Source organism: Cervus canadensis, chromosome 7 (genome assembly GCF_019320065.1).
Source record: "Cervus canadensis isolate Bull #8, Minnesota chromosome 7, ASM1932006v1, whole genome shotgun sequence".
Lineage (NCBI taxonomy): Eukaryota > Metazoa > Chordata > Mammalia > Artiodactyla > Cervidae > Cervus > Cervus canadensis.
Genome location: NC_057392.1, coordinates 52946376 through 52970716, shown reverse-complemented (window position 1 = coordinate 52970716; position 24341 = coordinate 52946376). Strand labels below are relative to the sequence as shown.

General features: G+C 34.7%; 1 protein-coding gene across 1 annotated transcript; it reads left to right on the top strand.

Moving 5' to 3' along the window:
• The first annotated feature begins 1637 nt into the window (after positions 1-1637).
• On the top strand, positions 1638-22949 carry CLDN16 (claudin 16). Its single transcript, XM_043474141.1, has 5 exons — positions 1638-2090; positions 14887-14989; positions 18323-18487; positions 20608-20799; positions 21453-22949. The coding sequence occupies exons 1-5, from the start codon at positions 1920-1922 to the stop codon at positions 21584-21586; spliced, it is 765 nt and encodes a 254-aa protein (XP_043330076.1). The 5' UTR covers positions 1638-1919; the 3' UTR covers positions 21587-22949.
• Positions 22950-24341: the final 1392 nt, after the last annotated feature.

The following is a 24341-nucleotide window of genomic DNA, read 5'->3' as shown; positions in this document are numbered from 1 at the left end:
TGACTCACGAAGCAGCATGTATGTGTTGTAGCGGCCTTACACTATAGGAAATGCCATTCTTTGAGTGAGCACTTTAAAAATAAGTATTCTTTTCTCCAATTATTAAGCAAAATAAGACAAATAAAGTAAATAAAATTTAAAAAATTTGTAATGCACCAACTAATGACAACTACTGACATATATATGTGTGTGTGTGTATATATATATGTAGCCTTGTTTATGGCAATAAATAGACTTATATTCCACATATGGCTTTACAAAAGCTCTCACATTTATATTTACATTCTCTACTTTTGAACACAAATCAATTAAAGCTAGAAAACAAGAAACTTTAGTCACAAAAGTATATTATTTTAATATATACTTGAAGGATGTTTTATCAATACTGATTTTAGCCTTTTACCCTAAATATTATAACTGAATCATTAAATGGAAAAATGTAATCCCAACCTCAGCTGTCACTAAAATAACTGTCTTGGTAGCTGATTCTTCCCAGAGTAATGACCTGTTTCTAATCCTTTTCTCTTATTCCTCTTTCTCTTTCTCTTTCTCTCTCAATCTCTCTCTCTCTGTCTTTCTCCTTCCTTCCCTTGCATTAAGAACAACATAATTTTTTTAATTTTCATTTACAAATCTGTATTTTAGTGTAGAAGGATCTGTCTGATGATGATTGAATGTTCTTTTAAGTATTTTGAAAATACCACTCGTTATGGCATATTTAGCAACTTCCCTAGGACTCAAATGGTAAAGAATCTGCCTACAATTCTGCGGGAGACCCATTTTCAATCCCTGGGTGTCTGGAAGATCTGCTGGAGAAGGGAATGGGTATCCACTCCTGTATTCTTGTCTGGAAAATTCCCATGGATAGACGAACCTGGCAGGTCACAGTCCATGGCTTCACAAAGAGTTGGACATATTGAACGCATTCCCTTTGCTTCTTTGAGCATTTATACTCAGTAAGGCTACCTATTTGGGTGTAGGTGAAATTCAAGTTGCCCATGCTATATAGCACACTTAAAAAAATTATTTTATTCTAGCACACACTGTTTCTTTTTCAGGCATCTTTTCAAACGTTGGTTCATGGGGAAAAAGTAACCGTATAGGGAATTCTTGGTCATGTTAATATTTACCATTTAGCTCTTTTGTCTGACACTATTTTAAATGATTTACAGACACAATATTGTTTTATTTTCCCAAGCACGTCATGATGTCTGCTTGTATTAATATCCTCATTTTACAGAAACTGGAGCCCAAGCACCTTCAACCTATAAACTTCAGGACAAGGATTTATACCCTGAGCTGTCTGGATTAAAATGCGCACTCTTTCCCTCTGAATGATGTCAAAAGGTTAGGAGCCATGGCTCTACCCGGGGCCCAGGTGCTGGGAACCCTTTATGGGCTGTTCTGCCCAGCACTTTGGAATGCAAACTCCCTTGAGCAAGCCCTTCTTGGCATAGTTTCACCAGTAGCCTGTCTTAGGTAGTTAGAGAATATTAAAATAGTCCTAATAATAAAATAGCGCTTGGTCAACCGTGTAGCCCCCTTACTGAGGGGAGGAGGAGAATAGCTCACTTTCCCTGGAGGGCCTGAGAAAGATCAGTTTACAGGCGTCAGCATGGGGTGTAACCCTTCTTCCTTCTCTCCATCTTGACGCCAGCACGTGCTTCTTGTGACCATCATGTCCCATTAGCCCACGGTCTGGGCAGAAACCATGAACAAGGCTCTTTTTCTCCCCCACCCAAAACACGCTCAGTCCTTTCACTGACCTGGCTTCTGATTGGAGGCTGGTTGCTGCAGATAATGACCTCCAAGACCCCTCTGTGGATTACAGCCTGTTTGTTAAGACACCTTAACAGTAGTATTTTCGACATCCCCAGGAACCAGAAGCAGAGGAGACTAACAGCATCCCAGCCACCTGCATGGGCCCAGGGCTGGCAGCTTCCCATGTGTCCTTTCCAGACAGTCTGCTCACTAAGATGAGGGATCTTCTTCAGTATGTTGCCTGCTTCTTTGCATTTTTCTCCGCTGGGTTCTTGGTTGTGGCCACCTGGACAGACTGTTGGATGGTGAATGCAGATGACTCCTTGGAGGTAAGAAGTCAATAGATTCTTTTACTGACCCAAGTCCGTCTGACTTTTCTCTAAGCCCGCTGTGTCATTACATTCTAGGACTAGTGATAGTAGTACTAGCCAAAGTGGATAGACTTATTCCTTACTTGCTACTTACTGAATCTTTACATTATTAACTTATTTAATACACACAGCTCATCTATGGGGTAGATATTGTTATCCAGTTTTACAGATGAGGTAACTGGATAACCCCCTTTCTTCATAAAGGTAAACTCATACAAGTGTAATTATATAAGCTTTCCAGAAACACCTCTTCCACTGCTGTGTATACCCAATTGAATAACTTTCCAGTAACATCCTTTCTCACAAATAGAAATTTGCTAATCTTGAATATAGCATTAAGGGTAATGTGATAGACCTTCTTAAGAAATGATCATCTAAAATATTGATCAATTGATTAAACTCAAGTCATATAAAACCTACCCAATTACTGTGTAATGGAAAAATGTCCTTTTAAGGAGTTTCCAAACAGGATAAAAAATTCCATGTGAAACCAAATCTTTGCAGTATGTCCCAAAGTGCAGGGGACAGATGTGGATTCAAGAAACCCTCTTTTAAAAATGAGTTAATATTGGGAACCTAATGTTTGTCCAAGAGATGAGTGAGCGGTTCACATCTGAAAATTTTATTTTTGTCACTAAAGAAGTTCGAATGAAGTAATTTTGAAATTTAGAATTTTTTTCAGTGGCTATAAGAATCTGAAAGAGGTAAAAATAAGTTCTTCAGAATCAGCAACTATTCATTAGCAAGACCGCAAAAAGTGTAGGTAAGAAAAAGAAACTATATCAGGAACTCAAATACAGAACATATAGCAACCCACTATGTTCTCCTGTGTACATCCTGAAGAGAACAATTTACTCTAACAAATGCTATAACTTTATGAAGTTTAAGAAAGATGCCCGAGGGCAAGTTTTTTATACTTTTTCTACTAATTTTGTTTATTAAACTCTCAAGTTGGAGTTTCAGATGGAAAGTCATTATCTTTCTGTTTTTCTGTGTATTATTATGTTTCTGTTTTATTTTTTTCTTTCTTTTTAAATTTCCTCTGACTCCTACATGGCACTTCAAAGCCAATAGAGTTTTAAGTATTTCTTTAGCTAGCACTTGAAAATTATGTTTCTGAAAATTGTGATAGAATTGAAATATTATAAAGGATGTCTGTTATATGGTAGTCCAGGGTGCATTATCTGACCATGCACATAACTGGTGAATGAAATAAAAAACTGTCCTTTTAACAGTACTCAGAAAGTGCAGATAGAAACATTCTGCTACCATTAGCTTGCTAGAATGTGGACTGTCAGTACTCGGTGATGAATACAAAAATATGCTGGACTTGAGCACACTTAAAATTACCTTTTTAAAAATATGCAAAATCACATCTAAAAGCATTCTTAAAATATTTTCTAATCAATTGGAAAATCTTTCTTCTTAAGCTGATGGAACTGCTAACTTCACTTGACAAGAAATAAAAATATTAAAAGGGTCAGACCTTGCTGAGATAGATTGAAAGTTCTAGCACTTAAAGTGTCTCCTTGATTTCATCTCGGTACATACAAACGATTTGCCATCTCTTCTGTGCAAGAACACTTCTGGTGAAAATGAATGGAATGAGCAGTCCAGTTTACTCACCTCCAGTAAATCCTTGCGAACCTTGGGCTATAGTTAGTAGTTCCTAGCTTTTTTCATATTTCCTGTACCTGAAATGTATCATAATAAATACTCCCCAAGAAGCCTCCTAATTAAAAGAACCTTCAAAAATTCTCTCCAGCAGTCTATTTGTCAATATTTTGTGGATCTCTCATAATAATTGCTCTTTCATTTGGTAACATATAAAGTCATAATATTATCTTTAAATGTCAAGATATGATACTCACTGACACAATTATACTGTTCTCCCTCTTTGCTTCCTTCTCATGGATATATATACATATATACATATATGTATATATTCATATATGTGTGTGTGTATATATATATATATAAAATTAGTCCATGTTAACAACTCACTTTAAACAACTGTTGGAAAAAAGTTGACACAATAAAAGTGCTTTTTTAAAAAAAAAAAAGCATAGCCATAGAAAATTTAAACAAAAAGGGACATAATGAATTTTTAACTTTGTTAATCTTTATTGTGATGAAGACATCAGAGTGGGAAAATGGATTCTATAGTTCAGGATAACATAACAAACATGAAATGTATGTCTTGTAAAAGGTGCTCTGCTAATCCTACTAGGGGAGGCAAAGATAAAACAAGAGCAGGTCCTGCCTTTCATGAGTGTACACTTAGACAGGAACAAAGATACTATGAAACTATAATAAAGGGCATAGGCCAATTCATATTGAGAATGAAATGAAGTACCAATGGAACAAAGAAGATAGGCGATTATTTCCTGTCAGGGACATTGAAACAAGCCTCAGGGAGTAAAAGCCATTGAACAAAGCTTCAGAAAGATCCAAAAGGATTTCAAAAAGTAGAAATGGCAGCAGAGGTCTTCCGAGGGAGGACAAATAGAAAAAAAAAAATACAGAACAAATGTGAGTAACAGGGAGCAGGAGGCAGATAAAGCTCAAACACCCCCTTTGCCTTACTAGAGAATATTCAAAATACAACAAAATAGTATTTTGTCTTATTTACACCTGTCCTGAAGAGAAAAGTTCTTTGAGTTAAGAAAAAGAATAGATGCATATGTATGCATGACTGAATCACTGTGCTATATTCCTGAAACCAGCATAACACTGTGAATCAACGGTACTCCAATATAAAAAATAAAGAAATAAAAAAACATTAGGAAAAGAGCACATGGGATGGTGTCGTGCACAGCCCCAAGTCAGGCAGCAGGGGTCCTGAGCCACAGTGCTGCTCCTCCTGTCGTTCCTGGGTCCCATGTGTCCTAGAGACACTTCTGTGTGACTAGAACTTGGGTTTTGAGATTATTGTAGCCCGTGTTTGCATCTTAACCGTCTTCTACTGAGCAAGTCACAGCTCATGTCTTAGGCCCAGTTTCCTCAGTTATAAACATGAAGTCGAACTCAGTTGTTTCAAGGCCCTTTTCAGTCTTATATTCTCCAACATCAGAATTCCTTGGCTATGACTCTGTCTAGAGACATGACTATGTCTTCCAGAGAGATGGCCAGCCAACATAGGAGGACCAATGGCATCTACAGCCTCCCCAGAAATTTCCACTAAGAAATCTAATGTTGATAGTCTTCATTTTTCTGTAGCTTCATATGTTCTTTCTTCTTGTTTCCCACTCTCTCCTTCCATCCCTATTTTTTTCTCCTTTCTATTCTGCCCCCCTCCCTCCTTTCTTCCTCTTTCTTCCTCCTCTCATTTCCTTCTCCCCTTCTCTTTCTTCCTCTCTTTTAAAAAATCTTTTATGCTCTACTTCCTTTTTCTTCTTTTTTCTTCTCCCCTCCTCTTCTCCTTGGTCTCTTTATCCCTCTATTTGTGCTCCCCTTTTTTCTTTTCTATCATCTATCATTCCACAAGTGCTCTTTGTCTACCTGATACTGTAGTGGGTACACATTATGAAAGAGGATGAGTCTTGGATCTTCCTTACGTTTCTCCCAGAGTATTGGGAGAGACAAGAAGGTGAGCTCATAGACACAGTATGCTATGGCCAGTGCTGTGATTACAGGTACCTCTGAGTGGCCAGCTCACTCAATCATGAATAATCAGTGAAGGCTACCCAGAAGAAGTATCCAAACCAGACTAGAGGAACAGGTGAAAGGGCCAGAAAAAGAAGAGAGTATTGCAAGCACAGGATATGATATAGGCAGAGATCTAGGTATGAGAATGCTAGAATGCTGTATGTTAGTGTCTTTGGACATATTGCAGCATGGCAAGAGTTTCCAGTGTAGGGAAAGAATATAGGTGCTGGATCATCAAGGGATTTGTCTTCATGTAAAATGTAGACCTTATATGGGGCTTTCCCTTATCTCAGTTGTTAAAGAATCCACCTGCAATGCAAGAAACCCAAGCCAGGTTTGATTTCTGGGTTGGAAAGATCCCCTGGAGAAGGAAATGTCAACCCCTTCCAGTATTCATGCTTGAGAAACCCCATGGACAGAGGAAGCTGGCAGTCTACAGTCCACGGGGTTGCAAGGGTCAGACACGACTGATCTAAACCACTACCATAGATCTTACATCATAGACAAGAGTGGTTCACTCTAAGAAAACATATATAAATATATATGTTTTAGAAAAATCCATCATTCTGGTTAATGTGGGGATTAGAAAGGGTAAAATGAATCACAGGGAGACCAATTAGGAAGCCTGTGCCATAGAACAGGAGGAAAACATTGATAATCTAAACTAGTGCGGCAACAAGCATTAGAAGATCTGTAGATATGAGAAGCTAAAGAACTTGAATTGGTGGGATTGATAGTTGATTGCAAGGCTGATGCACAAGGAGAACTAAAATTTGAAATCCACTTTCCTGTTTTGGGACAATGAAAGGAAGGATGGAATCATTCACCTAGAGCTTAAATGGAGGAAAATTAATTTTTATGCAAAAGCTATTAAGCAAAAATGTTCCTACACCATGCCATTTCTTTTTCACTTAGATTGTTGCACAGCACCTTGTGGGGGCCAGAAAGGTAATGCTTTGTAGTGTGGATGTTTACAGGTTGAACTTGAAGTTAGAAGGACCTGAGATGAAATCCCAACCTGCCAGGCAATAACTGTGTGAATTTGGACAAACGTTTAAGTTTTTGTAAAACCACATTTCCTCTCCTATAAAAGGAGAATAATGATATGCACATCATAAGTGTCTTGTGAGGGTTAAATGAGCCTATATATCTAAAGTATTTACCACAGTACCAGGCAAATATAAATCAGTCAATAAATGTTTAGATATAATATTGTCTATTTGCAGTTTATTGCTTTGTTTTTGTTCTGGAGGAGGAGATGACATTTTGTAGAATGTTCACTGAAGGGAAAAATATGAGATTTAAGTCCTGTTCCTATTTTCTCTATTGATTCTCTTGGACAAATTCTGTTTATTTCTCTGAGCTGTTGGTTTTTCCATTTTAGTTCCTATGATTGTACCCTTTTTGTCTAACTAGGAGAATAAGGCAGAGAATAAAGACAAAATAGCATAAGTATTCCATTAAATGCATTTTAACAGAAAATAAATTATGAATTAACAACATTATTAATATGTTAATTATATTATGTGTAATTCTTTGTTATCCATAGTGAAATTGAAAAGTAGCTTCTCTACAAATTATTGGTCTCTCAATTATCAAAAAGAAAAAATGTTTTCACAAGTTTTTTTTCCCTCATTTTTAAGTTCAACTTTTGTTAGTTATTTACTGAGAAAATATGCCTTATATCAAGCAATGCTATGATTAAAATTTTATTACCTCAAATAAAAGGTAATCCACATTTGGATTCATTTTATTTTCATAACCAGATTTTCCCCTGGGATTTCCATTTGTATTAATGATTCTACAATTCTTTCAGACATAAGACAATTTTCAGACATAAGACAAGCATTAAAGATGCTACAATTCTTTCAGATATAAAATAAATATTTAAATTATTATAACTAGCATATACTCTGATTATTTCTATACTAGTTGTACTTTTTAACTTATTTCCAATTCCTTCAGCAGACATTTGAGGCTACAAATGCTCTTTAATTCGCCTCATTGTCTCCTACAGTTCCTAGCACCCCCTTCTAAATAATGGGAACTTAGGAGGTATTTGTTAATATAAACTGAATGGGTACCTACTATGATACTTGACACACTTACTAAAAGAACGAATAAATAAATGAAATAAAATATGAAGTACTATTTGGAAATCTCACATTGAACAAGAAGTATCTCTATAGAAAGATCATTATTTTTTCTTTGGCAAGACTTTTCATCTTGTTGCAATTTAAATTTTTCCAATATGTGGATCTGGTTCCTCATTTTAATCAGATAAGAATAAAGATCCAGTCCCCTGAGATGTGTGATAAAATTAGTGAAGACAGTATTCTCATCTAGAAAACATAGCTTTTCTTCCTGGTGCTTCAAAGAGGGAAAGAAATGAAGAAAAGGAGAGATACAAAAGGAAATTAATATTTTATAATAATTCACTCAACATAAATTGTGATCTCTGTCACTGGATAGTAAACATTGCAAAATTAAGATACCATACTTTCATAAGGAAAACATTTTAAAAAGATGAAACATATGGCTTAAATTAAATAATAAATATTACAATTGAAATACTTATATAGCCTATATATGTAAATTAGATATTATCATGAAGACCACAGACATTATATTTTACCCACTAAGTTTGCGTCATCCCATTCTTGCCATTTATACCTTTAGCCAGTGCTTCCCAGCTAAGTAAGCAGAGTTAACCAAACATATTTTAGCAAATAAATTCATGGTATGTAAATGGAGTAGAAGGGAAAGATGACATTTATTAAGTTTATTTTAATTTTGCTTCCTCATCCTTATAAATACCTGTCTTGAGTTCTTTTAGGCCCTAGAATAGTAAGAAAAAGAAAATAAAATATAAAAATGAAAATTTCAGAACTCTAGTATAAAAAAATTCAAAAGCCATTTTTGTTCAAAGTGAAAATATTTCATGTTTTAGAAAATGTTGTTTACTATAGTATTATTAAAACTTTTGCATCTTAATAAATATATTCAAGTAAGTACTGGAAACAAGTATGTTGCGTCTTCAACATTACAATATACTAGCATGAGGTTGGCAAAGTGATGTGAAACTATAAATTTCTATTTTACGGTGATTTTTAAAAGAATATATCTTCATGACTTATCCCAGTTTTCTTTTGACTAGTGCATTATTCTTCCTATATTTTATATTTACACATAAATCACAATGCATATGCATTTATAACATAATGCATGGTGAAAAAGAAAAACCTTGTTTGATAGTGGTCAGCCAAGAAAAAATATTTACTTACTTGCCGTGTATAATTACTACATATGAAAATCTGAATTAAGGTATTTTAAGTTTCTCTCTTCTCAAAAGATATGTAAAATATATACAGGCAAGACACACACGCAAAACTGTAGTAAATAAGACAATGCAGGCAAAATTGTGTGTTGCTGCTCGTAACACAGAGTGATGAGAAAAGAGAAATTGGCAAAGACTAGGATAGAGACGCCTTAATGGGAAACTACTAAAGAGTTTAGAATAAGAAATCCCAGGATTAAGGAATTAATTTATGCCATTATATACTCAACTGGAAGAGAGATCATCAATCTAGTTTCCTTAAGTCTTGTCTGTGTGGTATCCTGTTTATCTTTACCACCGTGGTAAATACTTTCCAGAGCCAACTGCGTAGATAGGGTCCAGGCTGACATCCAATCAGCATAAACTCCTAGTCTCAGTAATAGTTCTTCGACTCCTGGATTTGGCTATTCTACTCTATTCAGTCAAGCTGAAAGGACATATTAAGCATCAATTGTACATCTAGTGTAACAGTAACCATTTTCCATGGCAAATTTGAAATGAGAGTTAATGTGTATGGATTAGAAAAAAAATGATAAATATTTTCTCTCAGTAAATGTCTACTGAGCATCTATTATACCCTGAGAAGCAGGGGTTGTAAGCTCCTTGAAGCAAGGTGCCATGCCTAACTTGGTCATTGCTGTATCCTCAGCATTAGGTGATTGACTGACATGGGACAGACATTGAATGAATGAACATGGTCTGAAAGACAGACTTGGGAGACTGATGCACATAAATGCATATGAAAAGATAAATGCAACATTATAAATGCTATAGAAATACAGACAGGTTGCTGTAGGATCCAAGAAGACATTAACTCCAGCTGGAGAGACTGCAAGAATCTCATGGAAGAAGACATACCTTTGAGGCAAGATTTCAATGATAGGCAGAAATTTGAAGAACCACTCAGTTCTTGCTAGTTGTTGCTACATGGAACTAGGAATTCCAGGTGGCCAGATTGGCCAGAAATCTGAACTCTTATAAAACCTTTATGTTTTACTGCTGGCAAATAATAAATATTAAGAAATTTATGCTGGCTTCATATTTGTGACTTGTACTTTTACTGTCACACCTTTGGTAAACTGACTTCTCCTCACTTCAGGATCAACAGATATTCATTGCAATGGTATAAAAATTCATCAAGTATCAGGACTGCCCTAGTGGTCCAGTGGATAAGGCTCTGCACTCCTAACACAGAGGTCATGGGTTCGATCCTTGACCAGGGAGCTAGACCCCACATGCTGTAACAAAGATCAAAGATGTGTCATAGCCAAATAAATAAATAATAAAAATAAAAACTCTTTGAAAATAAAATTAAAAAGTGAAAAACAAACCAGGGAAAACATTATTTACAGAAAATTAAATGCTTTCTTTTTGCATTCACCCTCTATGTTGTTTATCAGTCTAACTTTATGGAGGCTTTCAATGGCTAAGTCAAATAACTGTCTTGGTAAATGTCATATTGCACTTGAAAATATGTGGGTTATTTTCAAGTATCTTTGATATTAATTTCTAGCATAATTCCTCAGTAATAAGAGAACAAGCTCTGTTATGATTTCAATGCCTTTAGACCATGAAATTTTTGTACCTCGTTTTACATCCTCAGATATGTTCCAGTGTCTCCTAGCGTGCAGTCTATGGGAACTTGAATAGAACTTGTATCCTACTGTTGTGTGAAAACTGTATAAATCTTAATTATGTTGAGTTGGTTTACAATGCTTTTCAGGTCTACTGTATCCTTTTACTTCTCTGTAGATTCATTCTGTGAAGTTTTGAATTTGATATTGAAACCCCAAACTAAAAATCTTAATTTATCTACTTAAAAGATAATGGTAGTATATAGTGGAACCACATGTAACCTTGTTCTGTATTTTCCAAGTCTTCTGTAAATGTGTTATCATACTTTTATAATTAAAAAAAATAAAAATTGAAATAAATAAAAATAAAAATTATGGAAGTTTTATTTTATATGTTATCTGTTAATATATGGATCACATGTTAAAAGGACAAAGCTTAAATTTGGAATTGTCCATTTTGGACAACATTGTGAGATAAAATTATAGTTAATGTCATTTTTGCCCTTTAAGAAATATTAACCATAATATTTTAAGCATCAGTCTGCTTTGCAAGAACCTTTTCTTAAGACTTTAAGGATTATAGAGTTACCTGACTTCCTCAGAGGGTAAAGAATCTGCCTGCAATGCAGGAAACCCAAGCTCGATCCCTGGGTCAGTAAGAGCCCATGGAGAATGGAACTGGCAACTCACTACAATATTCTTGCTTGGAGCATTCTATGGACAGAGGAGCCTTGCAGGTTACAGTCCCTGGGATCACAAAGAGTCAGACATGACTGAGTGACTAACACTTTCACTTATCTTTCTGCCTTTTAGAGAGTTCTTAATAAGCCATTATACAACAGGAGGATAAGTGAAGACTCTAAATTTTAGGCAAGGAGGGCTTTCCTAAATGTGATAAATAACCTATAGTCTTTTAACCTTGTTTTTTGGGCACAAAGGCACCTTTAAGGGTGTCTCCAGTAAGTGCTATATTAACACAGAAGTTTAGTTAATTACAGCCACTATTCTCACGTACCTTGACTGAGTGTGAATACCAAACAATCTAATATTGTGCCCTAGAGCATTAATACCTAATGAAATTGGATTCCTTGTTTCCCCTAATGAGCTCATTGCTTTTCTAAATGCGGTCATTGCAGGTAAATGATCAATAGCCTTGAAAAATGACACCACTACTGGATTATTTTGGCAAGAAACAAATACTTTTTAGCTTAAAATAAGTATCCTCAAATATATATCTCAGCTCATTTTCTAAACCTCACATAGAATGACTAAATTAGATTTCATTAGTTCATTTTAGTAGCTGAATTAGCAGGAAATCGATTATTAGTCAGTCTCTGATTATTAGAATAGTGACTTCAGGTCCGTATAACCTAGTTCAAGTTGGAATGAACTAGACCCAGTGTGTTCCTGTTCATTGAGACTCCAACCAGTAAAAGGCTATGAAAAGGCTTTTTTTCTGTTGTATTATAATAGTTTAGTACAAATTGTCTCTACTATACCCATTTCCCCAGGCTGCCATAACGCATTACCACAATTTGTTAACTTAACACAAGAGAAATTTACTCTTTTGCAGTTCTGGAGGCCAGAAGTTTGAAGTCAAAGTGTTGGGAGGGCTGCACAGCCTCTGAAGGATCATAGAAGAGAATAAATGCATTCCTCACCTCTTCTAGCTTCTGATGACCTAGGCATTCGGTGACGTGAGGCTGAGTCACTCCGAAGTCTGTCTCTGTGGTCACATGGCCTCCTTCTCTTCTGTCTGTCTCTCCTCTGCTTTTCTCTTCTTTTTTTTTTTTTTCAGACTTTAAACTTTTTATTTTGTATTGGAACATAGCTGATTAACAATATTTGGTAGGATGAGGTGAAGAGGGAAGGTACTCAGCCATACATATACATATATCCTTTTTCCCCCAAACCCTCCTCCTATCCAGGCTGGCACATAACATTGAGTTCCATATGCTATACAATAGCTCTTTGTTAGTTACTCATTTTGAATATAGCAGTGTGTACATGTGTGTATCTCTTATAAGGACACTTATCACTAGATTTAGGGCCACCCTGGTAATTGAAGATGATTTCCTTATCTCAAAATTCTTAATTTAACTACATATGCAAAGTCCCTTTTTCCAAGTAAGGTCCCGTTCACAGGTTTTGGGGATTAGAACATGGTTACATTTAGGGGCAGGGGTTGCCATTCAACCAATTACATCTGCTTTTCTCAACTTTCATATGGTTCATTAGTAACGCTCAACTTAGTCACAACTCAGGTTATTATGATGTGTAAGTACTTTACAAATTTTATCATTTATTGAGCAAATTACTTGTATTATGTATGTTTGCAATTTTTAGTTCTTATAATCACTCTGGTATTAGTTCCTATATAAAGACAAGGAGTTTGAGGCTCAGAAAGGTAAGATCTTGCTCAAAGAAACAACACAAGTAATGAGTGTCAATTTAAAGTCTGTTTTATCATTTATAGTTTAAATTTTATGTGTATATAACTTTGGGCTTCACTGGTGGCTCAAACAGTAAAGAGTCTGCCTGCAATGCAGGAGAACCAAGTTTAATCCCTGGTTCAGGAAGATGCCCTTGAGAAGGGAATGGCAACCCACTCCAGTATTCCTGCCTGGAGAATTCCATGGGCAGAGGAGCCTGGTGGTCTACAGTCCATGGAGTCACAGAGTCAGACAACTTAGCAACTAACTCTTTCATTTTTCATATAACTTTGTATGCTCATATCCTCCTTCAGAAACTGATATATTAGATTTCATAAGATGAATTTTCTGTATTAAGTTTTTAGTCTCTGTGGTGTCTCCGATCAGATGTGTGTACTAAGTCGTTTCAGTAAAGAGTCTGCCTGCAGTGTGGGAGACCCACGTTCTATCCCTGTGTCAGGAAGATCCCCTGGAGAAGGAAATGGCAAACCACTCCAGTACTCTTGCCTGAAGAATCCTGTAGATGAGGAGCCTAGCAGGATACAGTCCATGGGGTCGCAAAAAGTCGGATACGACTGAGGGACTTCGCTTTCACTTTCAGCCAGCAGTGAAATCTTGTTTGCTGCACAAAACAATTTCAAAGCAGAACATGGGGCAGGGAGTTTCATAGTACAGTTATTCTCTGATATAATTTTCTTTTGCAAATCAAAATGTTCTATATTCGTTTCTTCTCCACATCAGTTATAATCGTCCTGCCTTTCATTTCTCTTCCCACTCTGCTCTGTTATTTATTCTTTCTTTAAGGAATATTTTAAGCTTTCATTTTCCAAGATAATTTTTGGTTAAATCTTACTAAACTATTCCCAGATTGCCAAAATAATGTAATCTGTAATTGAATCAGAATAAGCAATCATATTAGCTCTGTTCCATATGCAACAGTTCTGTCAAGAATACTTGAAAACATTTCCTGTTGGCATGTTTATAATTCTAGGAAATCTGTTTTGACTTACAGCTTATAAAGTATGAGAAGTTTCAGGACACTGCTACCTTTTAGCTTTAAAGTGGATATTTAGAATCATCTGTACAACATTTCTAAGTAGTAGTGGTTTTCAACTGTCAGGTTGTACGAAATTAATGTTCAGTTTGTTTACATCCACATCTTAGCTTAAGCATTTGTAGTCTGTCAGTGGAGCAGGGGTGAAGTCGTGCGGTCTTTATATTTCATTTATTGTTGTCTTCCTGTATAACTTTCTTTGACCATTATTTTAAACTTGTGAATTTCATGTATAATAAATGTTTCTTCATGGGATTCATGTTCATGATGAAGAAAAATTAATGTACATTCCTAGTAGATTCAAGATGTCAACAGTGGTCACCTACTGTTATATTGACTTTTTTTATAAGTAAATGTCAGCATAGCAAAATGAAATGAAGTGCTGCCAGATTAGATCGACATGATGGAACCAGCCATAGGCATCTGCATATGTTTAATTCTGATTTTATCCATCTTCAGCATGACTTATTCCCCCTCCACTCCCAAATCAGGAAATAAGTTTACTCTCTGTTGAGAAAAGTCTTTATTGTTAGTGCTTAAGAGAAAATACTCTAGAATATATGGTGTTTGTTGTCAATGAAATTCAGATCACCCTTGTAAGCACTGTACTTTGCTATTAGTCTCATAACAGCCAAGTTCTTCCTTTGATCAAGGTAAACTGAAGTGTGTCTGCCTGGCCGTTTCACATGTTGTCTTCTCCAACATCTAGGTGAGCACCAAATGCCGAGGTCTCTGGTGGGAGTGTGTCACAAATGCTTTTGATGGAATTCGCACCTGTGATGAGTATGATTCTATCCTTGCTGAGCACTCCTGTACGTATGCCTTACACATCCCTCCTTGTCAGGGCAGGGAGACCAAAGGAAATTGAACTCAGGTTTCCATGATGTGTTTTTGTCTTCTACTATACTATAGCAAAGTTCTGTTCAGTTTTAAATGCTTCAATTAAAATTTTAGTTTATTATTTCTGCAATGTGAATTGAAGCATTTTTAGCATGTTTAATCTTTCCCCATCTATTTATAAATTCCTTTAGGGTAAAATTGTTACTTTATTCAGGTCTGCTCTCCCACAAACAGTCTGTTATAGTGCTTATACACAGTAGGCTCATAGTAAACACTTAAAAAAATGAAATTAATTCCTTAAGGTCAGTGACTTCTATGACTAGAGTTGATAGGTTAGATGAAAAGATTTCAGAGAAGTCTTTTAGCAATGACTTAGGTCAGATAGAAAGTTTACAATATTTCAGTGACTGATTTGCTAAGAAAGAGAGCAGGTCGAGGCAGAGGGGCAGATAGGGAGACAAAGAGAAAGGCAAAGAGACACAGACTGTGGGATCAGGGAATGAAAAATATTCAGATATGTGACACATTTTTTGAAAATATAAAAAGCCAGTTCCTTCATCTTCTCTACCTTTAGCTTTAAAATATAGTTAGGTGTCAACAAGGCCCTTGTTTCTCTGAATAAAGAGATTTCACAGATTGAAAAGCCTTATTACTGATTTCTCTCCACTCTTCTCCATACTATTTATTTATTTATTTAGACCATCAAATTGTGCTAAGTACTGTTGCAATCATTAAAGCAAATTTGTTTTAATCTCTTTCGAATAAAATGATGGGTGGTGGTACAACATAGCAACTTCTTTTTTCAAGATAAATGACAAGTAAACCCTTAGAATGTGACTTTTCCCCTGGACAGCTATTTTAGCCCAGGGAAAAACACTTAAAAGGAGTTGTGCTCTAAAAACAGCATTCTCTGCCATTTAGGATTTGAGTGCCTGGAACACTGTTTAACATAATTCATAAGGCTTTTATTTCATTTTTTTAGTTAAAAAAAAAAGCCTTTTATGTTTTCTCTTTTTCCTTGCACTAACCTAGTTCTACATAGAAAGAAGCACGATTTGGTCAATAGGAATGGACATTTGTGTTCATGTGAACACTAGGTTATTCTAGAAATTCAGGGCTATGTTTAAGGCTGAGAAGAAAATAGAAAGCTACAATATTTCCAACTTTTAAAATATTGTTATGTACATTTATGCAAGAAGAAAATAAAATCATTCATAAGCCTACTACACAGAGAAAGCCACTGTTTGTACTTTAAAATCGTCCTGTATCTCTTGCCTATACTATTTCACATTTTTCTCTTGATATATTTTTATCTATTACTTTTAAACAATATCCTAAAAAATCTCTTAATATTCTTTAAAAATTCTACCATATGCTTAAAGACAAAAGAGATAAAAATGTGTTCTAAGAAACTAATAAACTGTATCCTCTAAGTTAAGATGTTACCTATAAGAGAGTAGGATTTTATTTTTAGTCTTTGATATCTTTTATACAATCACAATTAGACCACCTTTCTCATTGCTCTTGTCTACTTAGGGTATTTAGACTCAGATGCATTTTTTAGGACTCTGTTGATACTATTAGTCTGAGTCCATCTCACTTCTTCAAATCAGAGTATTTAATATTCTGGTAGCCAGATCCCAGACAACCTCCAAAAGGAGATTCCTGACTGGCCAGCATTAGCAACCTACTTGCAGAGCTGCCTTCTTGAAACTGAACTAGCTATACGGTCCTTGGATGACACCATAGGAGTGAGTCCTCAAGTTCCACGGAGCATCTGAATCACACTTTGTATGGGAGTATAGGTCAGACAGGGGAAGACCAGGGCCCACAGTGATTTCAGGGCACTCTGTCCAGATGACAGTCCTGGCCCTGTTGACCTAAGTTTCAAAGGGGACTTACAAAACTTCAAGGGAAATACTCCAGAGTGTGGGACCACTTGGTTTGGAGTGCTTAACAGGCGGCTTACATGTGTATGCCCATTTGAGGATCAAGGAGATCTGTCGAAATATACAAATTATCACCTAACAAGTTACATATTTTAACCTTTCTTCAATTTTGAAAAAAAAAATGAACCTCAGATTTGGCCTACATTTGAGTCTAAATTTTTAAAAATATCATCACATTTTGATATCTTAAATATTTACCTATTAAGGTACAGATTGATTTTATGCATTGATTTCCTCTCTTAGATGGATTATGAAAATATTTTATATTTGAAATGAGGAAGATTGGCAACATTTTTATAGGCAGTCTATAACTAAGTAGGTCCTAAAGTCGTCTCATCATTGGGGAAAAAATTATTTCAATAAAATGAAACCCCAAATCACTACGAAAATAAAACATAATTACTGTAACATCAAAGCAATAAATTTTATTATTCCTCTCCACTAGCCAGATAAAGTACCAATAGTTCTGACTTCAGATAATTAATCCTCCGTTAGTGGTAACATTATCCTAGCTTTAATTTAGTATCACTGGGACTCACAATTGAGGAAACTTTCACAGTTGATATTCCCATTATAGATGACTGCTACTATTCTACTTCTATTTACCTGATCTTCTCTCTCCTGGACTTTCTGCCATATATTCTCATTGGCGATGGCTTTAAAATATGTGCAGTTGACAATGCAAGGTGGATAGATTAATGCAGAGTGTTGGCCAGGAAGGGTCACAGTATAAAGGAATTAAAAGAAAATATGATTCTGGATTCCAGAAATAGTCTACTTAATAACAGAAGTCCCTTCTCCTAAAGATCTTCTGATGGCTCCCACCTGAATTGGCATGAGACATCTTGAAGTATTTTATTCTTCTCCTCTATATCAAATTCTAACCAATTATTTACACTTTTTCAATAGAAATTCAAACAAATATAATGATTAATTATTTACTGAATATTTATTGGGTATCTTTGGAAGAAGAAAGACTCTACTTTCAATATGGCTTTCAGCTAATACTTGTGAACAACACTCATTCCAAAACAGGAGGAAAAAGAGAAATAGTTATTTAGTCTCCACCATATGCCAGGCACTTTGCTAAGAGGCCAACAAGATCACAATAAGCAGTGCTTAAACAAATAATGTTTGTTTAAACAATTAATGTCAGTTGTCTTATAATACTTTTGAATTTTATGAAAAAATTAAATAAGAGTGTTTATTTTCAAGTTCACGCACATTTAAAGTGTGATTGTGTTCACTGGGCATGTCTTGATGTATGCGGTTGTGTTTTTCTCTTTGGTGCACCTCTGTGTATTAACACGTTTCCTGCCTCTGATTATGCTGAAACCACGTGCTCTGATCTTCTAGTGAAGCTGGTGGCAACTCGGGCGCTGATGATTACTGCAGATATTCTAGCTGCGTTTGGATTTATTACCCTGCTCCTTGGACTTGACTGTGTGAAATTCCTCCCTGATGAGCCATACATCAAAGTCCGCATCTGCTTTGTTGCTGGAACCACATTACTAATAGCAGGTACTGGTCTGGACTAGTGATGGGGATAAAGCTACTCAACTAAGGTCTTGGGATGAAGAAGGGTGTTGTTCTGAAGGAGTTCATTTTAGGATCATATGTGACTTGATTTTCTAGAATGAAGGAATAAGGAGCACATCCACCAACCCTGCTTTCCTTAGTTTTGTAATCAGATATTAATCTTTGGTTAATATCCCCAATCAAGGTTTTTGATGTCCTCAAACAATTTTTAACCACTTAAAAAGCATATAAAGCTTTAAATTTTTAAAAACTTTTTTTGGTGATTATTCTTGAAGTTAAATCCTACAGTAATCCCCAAGCTGCCACCACCTTGCCTGTCCACATCCTCATCAATTCTTTACAATGACCTAAGTTGCATCAAGTTCTATATTAGACTTTTCTCATGTGCCAACTCATATGATCATATCTGTAACAATAAACAAGTATGATCTTATCTTCACTTAAGCAGAGAATAAGTGGATTTCTGAAGACATAAAGCAAGCAAGACTAAAAAACAATAAATCAAGATGCACTTTATATGGGGTTTATTAGTGAAACAGGAAAACTGATATTTTCCTGAAGTCAGTCATTAACTTCAATTTAGTCATCCTAAATAAAATACTGTGTCTTTCTTGGATCATAATGCAAATTGGGAGGAAGTGCACTATGAAAAAACCAAAATGTAGGAAGATTGAAAACTGATAAGTTTACCCTCCAAAGTGAAAACCATCTTCTTTTTTGGTAGCAGCAAACAATCACCAAAGCAAATTTAAGTGGGAAACTGACTAGAAGGGTAAATTGATGAGAATTTTAAAACTAAAAATACTTGGAGATATGTATATATGTGTAATGTGGGACATTAGGCCAGTTAATTAATCTGTCTCCTTTTCTTGATCTGAAAATTAGGGTAAAGTCCCAGCAATAGTATCCATTCTTAATTGTTGCTGTAATCCCAATGTGGGCAGAGTAAACTCATAGCAGAAAGTCTTACCCATCACATGGTCAAAAATGGGACCTCCCTGATATTTTCACACAAGGTCCTAAGGATCCTAAATTGCACTAAAAAGTCACAATAATTTATTAGTCTTTTTTTTTCTTTTCAAAATATCAATTCCCATATCCAGCTTAGTGAAAACATAAACATTTTGTATGTAACAATGTGCTTTATTTAACAAATTTAGACATCATTTAATGTTATGCAATTTTGTTCTAGAATTCTTTTTAAGACATCACTAGATAATCTACTCTATTTTTTTTTATAAAATATCAGAACTAAATTTAAAGAAAAATAAGTCAATGAAGAAAATTCCTGCAGGATTAGCTAAAGAGATGACTGAATAAATCACCCAAGATGACTAAAGACTTGGAATTATATATGTACTATATATATATATATATATATATATAAAATATATATAATATGTTTTAAGTTTCAAAAAAAAGAATTTTCATGCTAAACCTATAGGTTGCAGTATTACAGAAAAGATGTAGTAATTTATGCCCTGTATTCTAAAGGTTACTATGTGTTCATGATCAGGTCTTTCTTAAACTTGTTGCATTAAATAATTGTGAAAAGAATGCAATGAAATTGTGGCTTGAAATCACAGACTTACTAGGAAAAATGTGAGTGTTTCTTGGGGGCTTACGGATTTCAGAAACACTATTTTCATATAGTCTTTTGTTCTACAACTGCCCATGATTTTTTCTTCAATCTGAGCCCTGACATGCAATGTATACCTGTAATTTATACATGTGAAAGGACTTTAGTTGCATCATTTAAAACCAGTCAATTTTCAGAAAGACAAATCTCTGAGGATTAAATTTTATTTGAAATAAACAAAATTTTTAGTCTATTCTTACATGGTGGATGTGGTAGATAAATTTTCAATTTCTACTTCAGTTATTTGTTTTTAACCCCAAATCACTAAAATTATAGGTGCTGATTATGTAGTAGACGTAACTTCAATCATGGGTCTGGGTGGTGGGTCAGGAGAGTCATAGACTACTCTTAAATACAACATGATAGAATACTCTTATATACAATACAATAGAATAACTTAATCTTCTTGGATGTAGATTTGGAAAAGACCTGAATTATTTTTAGCAATTTCCATTTCTTTCAGGTGCCCCAGGAATAATTGGCTCTGTTTGGTATGCCGTTGATGTTTATGTAGAACGTTCTTCTCTGGTTTTGCACAATATATTTCTTGGCAACCAATATAAATTTGGTTGGTCCTGTTGGCTTGGAATGGCTGGTTCTTTGGGTTGTTTTTTGGCTGGTGCTATCCTCACATGCTGTTTATATCTCTTCAAAGGTAAGGACAAAATAAAATAGCACACTTCCTTGCCTCCAGTGTTATTTCTCCCAACCTAATGGAAACACATCTCACCAGCCCAAAGTCATATTGATAGCTTGATACTTATCTATTACCATTAGGAATTTCTACTGTTCAAGGACAACTGATTTTTAATACTAGAACCTTACTATCCAGTTAGTGATATATTTGCTGAAAAAGGGGGAAAAAAAGCAAAGCAGCTACAACTGTGTCCAATACCCAAATAGATAGTGATTATTTCAATGTGTCATTATCTTATATATCTCATCTCACACAAGTGACTAAATTTTTTTCTAGAGTTAAACAGAGAAGTAGATGCAGAGTCAAATCAAATGTATCCTTGTTGTTAAAGAATGTAATGTGTTACTACTAGGTTACTAAAATGTCACTGAGAAAAAACTAGGAAATTTCTCTTCTCATAAAAAAAAAAAAGGGAAATTACTTGGCTGAATTTTAAATCTAAAAACAACTTTCAGGTTGAAACCCTTAGATTTTCTTCTAGGGTTCTTAGATGATTCCTTCTTAGAATATTTATATTCTTGCCTCTTTGAAAGAATATATAATTACATTTTCTTGAAAGTTTACTGAGCCATAATTATTTTTATATTGCTACGTTTATCTCTTCCAAACAGATGTTGGACCTGAGAGGAACTATCCTTATTCCACGAGGAAAGCCTATTCAACCACAGCTGTTTCCATGCCCTGGTCACATGCGACCCCTCGAACACAGACTGCCAAAATGTATGCCATCGACACTAGGGTGTGAAGTGACATGTATCAGTCTTGTGTATATACATTGTTTAACTAATCAAGTGAGTTCAAATTAACCAAATAGCAGATCTATCCAGGAACAGACATCTAGGCCTCAAGGCCAACTAAATTAATTGCTCAGCTTACGCAAAAAATTAGAATCTCTTATTGTTTCTCCTTCTCAATTATTACTTTCTTCTATGTTCTTTTACCATCTCTCTATCTCTCTCTCTCACTCTCTCTCTCTCTCTCTCACACACACACACACACACTTCCCAGAAACTTTCAAAGGAGGCCGGAGATTCTAATCTTTGAAGGGACTGACAAGCTCTTAGCTCTTTCCTTGGCTTTTGGCTCACTTTCTGTATTCTCCACTGAGTGAGTTATTTGATAACTCTGAAGAAGATGATTTTTCCAAATTCAAACCAGTATATCAAAGCTTACCATTGGTCTGATTCTGTTAAAATAGAAAAAGAAAAGAACAGCTCCATGTACCAGCCACTGGTGGGAGTTAAAGATAAAATGTGCCCTCTCAATGCTCTAAATGTCAAAAGCAAATGCTAAATTAATACCAAATTAATATCAGAGTCAGTGCTGCCTTTCTTCCTCATGAGCAACATAAGAGATCTGTGTATTATTTTATCACTACTCCAAGTTTGCTTGCATATTGTCAAACATTAAACCACAGCAGTTAATAGCTAAACCAGGGAGTTCACTTAGTATTGATTGGGCATCTAAATGCCTTTCAAGAATGTGCCATATTAGAATTCACTGATTCAGGTGTCCTCTCACCACTGGATCCTCAGCAGCCAGCAAAATAGCCAACATATGATGAAATGTAATAAATATTTTTTTGCTTGAAAGCAATAAAGGCTCACAATTCTCTACTGGAAAAAAGTCAATTTTCCTCACAAAATATGTGCTTTTTGAAAAAAATAGAGTTATATACACATTTAAAGAAATCAATGAAATATTGCTAATGGCTTTCATTCACATACATAATATAACAATTCTTCAATTTTTAAACTGTAGAGTTTTTTTTAAAGCTATAAAATTTAACCTTAGTTTTTCTGTTTCCTTGAAAGTCACATGAATAGCATTAATAGTCATGCAGTACCTTAACAGATTATAAAACCAAACTAAAAATCAGTTCTCTGGAAAATGGAAATACAGTTATGAATTTCTGAAGCCTTCAAAAAAAGTGTTTCCAATTTAAAAAGCTAAATAATGTAAAAATAAGATAATAGCATCTTGTTCACATATCATTGAAAATGATTATCTGAGAGAATAACATTGAAACAAGTATGTTATGAATTGTGAAACAGATCGCCAGTCCAGGTTTGATGCATGAGACAAGTGCTGGGGGCTGGTGCACTAGGATGACCCAGAGGGATGGGATGGGGAGGGAGGTGGGAGGGGGTTTCAGGGTGGGGAACACATGTAAATCCATGGCTGATTCATGTCAATGTATGGCAAAAACCACTACAATATTGTAAAGTAATTAGCTTCCAACTAATATAAATAAATGAAAAAAAAAAAAGAAAGTGATGTTCATACTTCACAAGCATCTCTCTACCAGTATCTCAGGAGAATTACTAGTCTAATCTTAGAATTAAGAGTGATTGGTTGATTCACTTTTACTTAATGGATGTTATTAACTGTTTAATTGACATTTAGCAAAATTAATTATTATGTTTATTAATTATATGGGTTTTATTCCAAGCATTTTAAAATTTATTTTTTGTTCTTTTTACTCAACCTTGGCATTTAAATTTTTTATTCCCACATTTATTTTATGATTTATTGTCTGTCATGTTTTGTATATTCTAATAAGTATCTTGAAATATTTCTGGGAAAACGCAGGGCAAAATTAATTAAATAATTAATTAAATTTTAGCGATACAAATTTTCCCTCCTTAAAGTTTTCATTTCTATGAGGAAATATTTCAGAAGATTATGGGGATAATTAAAATCTAAGACTGTTTTGAATTTTTTTCTCAATAAAAACATTTTGCATATTCTAGGAAAAATATTAGTAAATTTTTGAAAATTCCCTTGGGAATCTTTATTCCTAATCCACAATAATTTAATGAAGCATCCCCAAATAAAGCAGCTAGTGAAGAGCAAAGCAAATGTCAAATTGTGAAGAAGCAATTATTGACACAATGATAGATCAATATGCTTGGAAATAAAAAATAATATAAGCCCAAAATATATACATATCTGGTTATTAGATTGAAATATTAAAATAGCCCACTCAATCTGAGCACTATAATTTAATCATGTCCTATTAATTGTGATGAGAAAAAATAAAATTCATAAAATGGAAAAATAAAATATATATAAACAAAAAAGATTTAATAAAAAATTATAAATTTATAAAATTCATAAAATCTTTAATATCATATTGTAAACTGAAATTAGCCTTTTGTTATTAACAAAGTTATCTGTGTGCATTGTATAACAGAAAGTTGGAAAGCACAAACAACCAAAACTTTATCTTACTAAAATATAGTGGGACCATATGCTCTCTACCTATATCACTACTTCTAAAATCCTATTGAACATCTGCACATTCTTCTAGATATTCTGTTTATGCATATATGTACAAAGACAATATATTTCTTTTTTAAGAGTGCATTCCAGATGTGTGGCTTTTTAATAAAAATTTCCTCCATTAATTATCATTGTCTTTTCATAGCAATAACTTTTCATCTCATCTAACACACAATCCATGTTTAAATTTACCCAAATTTCTCAAAATGCACTGT

What these genes read in the sequence shown, in the direction of transcription:
- CLDN16 (XM_043474141.1), top strand. Translation starts at nt 1,920, where the DNA reads ATGGGCCCAGGGCTGGCAGCTTCCCATGTGTCCTTTCCAGACAGTCTG. An exon ending in TATCCTTGCTGAGCACTCCT is followed by an intron (nt 14,990 to 18,322) that starts GTACGTATGCCT and finishes CTGATCTTCTAG; the next exon opens with TGAAGCTGGTGGCAACTCGG. An exon ending in AACCACATTACTAATAGCAG is followed by an intron (nt 18,488 to 20,607) that starts GTACTGGTCTGG and finishes CATTTCTTTCAG; the next exon opens with GTGCCCCAGGAATAATTGGC.